The sequence below is a fragment of the Glycine max genome, chromosome 16 (genome assembly GCF_000004515.6).
Source record: "Glycine max cultivar Williams 82 chromosome 16, Glycine_max_v4.0, whole genome shotgun sequence".
Classification (NCBI taxonomy): domain Eukaryota; kingdom Viridiplantae; phylum Streptophyta; class Magnoliopsida; order Fabales; family Fabaceae; genus Glycine; species Glycine max.
The window spans coordinates 4,814,652-4,818,747 of record NC_038252.2 but is presented as its reverse complement, the minus strand read 5'-3'; the positions used below and the strand labels follow the sequence as shown (position 1 = coordinate 4,818,747).

The 4,096-nt window shown below is 32.3% G+C and overlaps 1 protein-coding gene across 1 annotated transcript; it reads right to left on the bottom strand.

Moving 5' to 3' along the window:
* Window positions 1–500: 500 nt before the first annotated feature.
* LOC102661788 (prostatic spermine-binding protein) lies at window positions 501–2,403 on the bottom strand. Its single transcript, XM_014768476.3, has 2 exons — window positions 1,744–2,403; window positions 501–943 (listed from the first exon to the last, which is right to left on the bottom strand). Exon 1 carries the CDS (start codon window positions 2,229–2,231, stop codon window positions 1,755–1,757), a length of 477 nt encoding a protein of 158 aa, XP_014623962.1. The 5' UTR covers window positions 2,232–2,403; the 3' UTR covers window positions 501–943; window positions 1,744–1,754.
* Between the last annotated feature and the right edge of the window lie 1,693 nt (window positions 2,404–4,096).

Below are 4,096 nucleotides of genomic sequence, written 5' to 3'. Positions count from 1 at the left end.
TGATGCCACTATAGAGTGCCTATATATTTTTGGCTCCTTCAAGAAATAAAAATAAGTGCTTTTTCAAGTGCTTTTTTCCTAACTGAAAAAGAAACTTTTGTTGATAGCACAACATAGCCCATCAGGCATCCTTCAATCATCTGATCAAATGTAAATTTGATAAACAAGTTATATAAAAGTTAAGCTAACAAAAACTTCTACTTGTTTTATATAACTTAAAAATTTGAAGGGGATATAATTGATTGTTGCTTATTATGAACTTAGGCCACTAATTGCAGATTATTCAACAATCAGTTTTTCCAAGCACAGTGTAATCAGCAATATGTTCAGTTTCATAATTAAAAAATATTTATATCAATAAACATTGTCTTTAATGAACAAAATAAGAATTATTTTGCAGAAAATTTGTTGCAAAGGGGCCAAACTTTGACTAGTTACCCGTGAGAATTGATTTAAAAGTTAATCATATAGCACCATCAAAATAAATTGTGTAAATTATACAATAACAATAAAGTGAATAAACCATCAAAAGGTGTTGTTGAAGTTCTCTTACACTCATTTTTGGAAATATATGTCAAAGTCAAATGATAAATTCTCCTTACATACAATAGATCATACAATTGATTGAAGCGTCACAGAAAAGGGAAGAGAAAGAAATATATGTGAAATTCAAATGATAAATTCTCCTTGCAAACAATAGATCATACAATTGATTGAAGTGTCAAAGAAAAGGGACGAGAAATGATGAATATACAAACAATAGAGCTTCAGAGAAGAAACCAAGGCAGAACTTTCTTCTAGAAATTTAGTCTTTAGAAACATATCTAGTTATGAAAATTCATTAGATAAGAGCTAAACTCAACACAGTGGTAGGGGAGGATTTTGGATTTCACTCAACCTGACATTGTCTCACACACCTTTGGCCCCTATGTCACCAAATTCTCTGCAAAATAGTTCAAGACACAAACATCTAAACCCTAGTTGACAATGAATCTACTATAATTCACGCACTACGTGCCATACCCCTCAAATGAATACTTTAAATTAATTTTTACAGTAGAAAATCACAATGTTAAAAATTAGTCCACCATCTCATCTAACTCAAAGACATGTTAACTAACTATCAGTATTAAACTAGTGAAGACCAGTTACAATTTAAAAAAGATACAACTAAGTATGAATAAGATCTACATATTTCTAACACAATGTTGGGGTCTACAACAATTTATAAAACTTCAAGAATTAATGACGTCACCCATAAAAAGTAGTCACCTTGTCCTATTAAAGTCAACATTAAAGATGGGGCAAGCCATCTTAACATCAACCGTTTCATCATTCCCGGAATCAGGTGAAATCAGTTGTTCAGTTTCTAGTATATATGCTATGCCATGTTGAGGTACATAATCAAATACATATCACTCAGCAAAATCTCTAAAACTTAGACAATACTCAATGGCCATAATTTCCGATAACAATTTCTCGCAGTTTAGTTTTCATATCAATTACCTCAAATCTAAACATCATTATCGCTAACCATACACTACTACCTACCAAGCAAGCACAAGAAAATAAAAAAAAAAAAATACTATCTTGCACTTGCACAATTCGATCCGAGAAGTATCTCGAAACAAGAAAAAACCGCATTGAGCTCAAAGAAAACTAAAAACTAAAAACATTTCTTTCTTTTTCGAAGTCAACAACAGAACTAATCCATTTCTATTTCCCTCCAAAACCCTCACTAACCTCTGCAGAAATCAAGCATCGCTGTCGTCACTGTCGCTATCGTCATCGCTGATGCCCGCAGCGGAAGCGGCGGCGGCAGCATTCCCCGAGTCACCGTCAATGCGAACTCCGGAACTCGCCGTCCGGCCGCGAGTCCTGGACGGCAGAATGTTATTCAAATCGACCTCCATGAGTGGGTCGTCGGAGAAATCGCTCCCGTCGTCATCACTATCACCACCATCATCTGAATCGTCATCGTCGTCGTCGTCTTCTTCTTCTTCTAGTATCATTTTCCCTTTGCCCTTGTCGTCACGCATAATCCCCTTCCCCTTTCGGTCCTCTTCCCTTTCGTCGTTCTCTCCTTCATGGTCGTTTTGGAGGTCTTTGTCGTCGTTTTCTTTGAGGTCGAGCTTGGGGATTTTGGAAGGGAGGTCTTGGAGGTCGAGATCGGACTTGCGCTTGGAGGAGGGCAATGTGGGTTCTTGGGGTGGGTCGTTGTGTTCAGCCATGAATGTGATTTCGTGAATTGAAGAAATTAGGGTTTGGGGGAAGAAGAAGAAGAAGAAGAAGAAGAAGAAGAAGAATTAATACCGGCGGCAACAGTCTCTCGAGTCTCAGGCACACTGTCACACACACCGAATGGCTCGCCTTAGCACAAAACCCAAAATGCGGAACCTAACTATTTCTTACACTTTAAGTTAGTTCAAAAAAATAGGTTTAAATTTTTTTCAAAACGTATTTGACAAATATTGATCCGAAAACTATCATCATATTCCAGGTGAATATTTTTTTTGTCAAATTTATTTGATATATAAAAGATTAATCATGAACTTGAATTACTTGGTTAAAGGTCCTTTTGGAGTGATTATGAGTTTTTGGGTTTCAAATATAATTTTAAAAATAAATCGTGTTTCACAAGAATGAAGTTGAAATAATTTTTAAATAATTTTTGAAATATTTTTATACTCATTTTAAAAAATAATAATAAAATGTTATGTGAAATTAATTTTGTTATTATATCACCTTTTTAATGGTTATTGTTATCATCATTATTATTGTTATCGTCATAACTGGTTGTCGTCATCATCATCTCATTTTAAAAATTATTTTTATGATTGTAAATAAATATAGATTAATTTTTATTTTTAAAATCTTTAAAATAATCAAGATTGTTCAATATGCTAATAACTTTTTTTTTATCTATAACAAACTGACCAATGTCTTATTACATTTTATTAGAATTGATTAGATATATCAAGTTTGATTAAATTTGTTGGGATTTTATGTTAAGTTTGATTTAGTTTTTAATTGAAATCCGAATTTAGGATATATTGCAATTCCTAATTTTTCATGAATAGAAAATTGATGGATTATTGATATAAAAAAAGTGAGAATAATTCTTTGTTGTTCTTGAGAACTAATAAGCTTACCAAATACTAAAGATCTATGTGGTGCTTAAAATAACTAACTAATCTTTTTTTTATAAAAAAAAAACTAACTAATCAATCATATCATTCATAGTTGCATGATTATAGCGTCTTCACCTTCTTAGATTTTGTATTAATTATGATACATGAAAGATTATGCGGATCATACCAAGTTTATGTCCCTCATAGGAAATTTGAATGTAGTATTCCATAACATATTCGAATCTCACTCTCATTGGAATTATATATATATATATATATAAAGTTTTTTCATACACATAGGCTTTATTAAAGACCAACAAAGCTTGATTATTCTTTGCCTAGTTTTATTATTTCTCTTTTGCAGGAACGTGAGGATATTTTTCCGCAATAAGGAGCACAAAAATGGATATGTAGTTTCTTTTGTATGATCAAATACTCCAATTTATCTGACTATATATTCAAGCAATCTTCATACTAAACGCATTTGTCATCTTTTCATAAGAAAAAATGATCTTTATCTTTTGTTTTCAACATTCTAGAATAGATTGGTTCTGTGAGCTAAAGTGGAATTAGCTATGAAAAAAATGTAGAAAATTACTTTCCAAATATGATTGTGTTTATACTTCAATTTTTCTATATCAATTATGGCTATAATTCAACTAGCGGGTTTTTTTTTTTTAAGTAGCACTGCAACTATACTATCTCCCTAATATATAATATTTCAAACAAAAACTATAAATAACAACTAACACGATGGAGTCTAAGGTGGGAAAAGCAAATATCTTTCCCACCATGGGAAGGACTTTTTAAACCGTTAGATTATTTTAGTTTTCATTTGATGGCTGGATTTTATTTTTTTTTTGCACGGAAGAAAAAACACCATGCACACTGCAATCACAATCGGAGCGAGCACGCTCGTCGTCGACGAGATCTGCTGATTTTAGATGTGTTGTGTTTGTTACAAT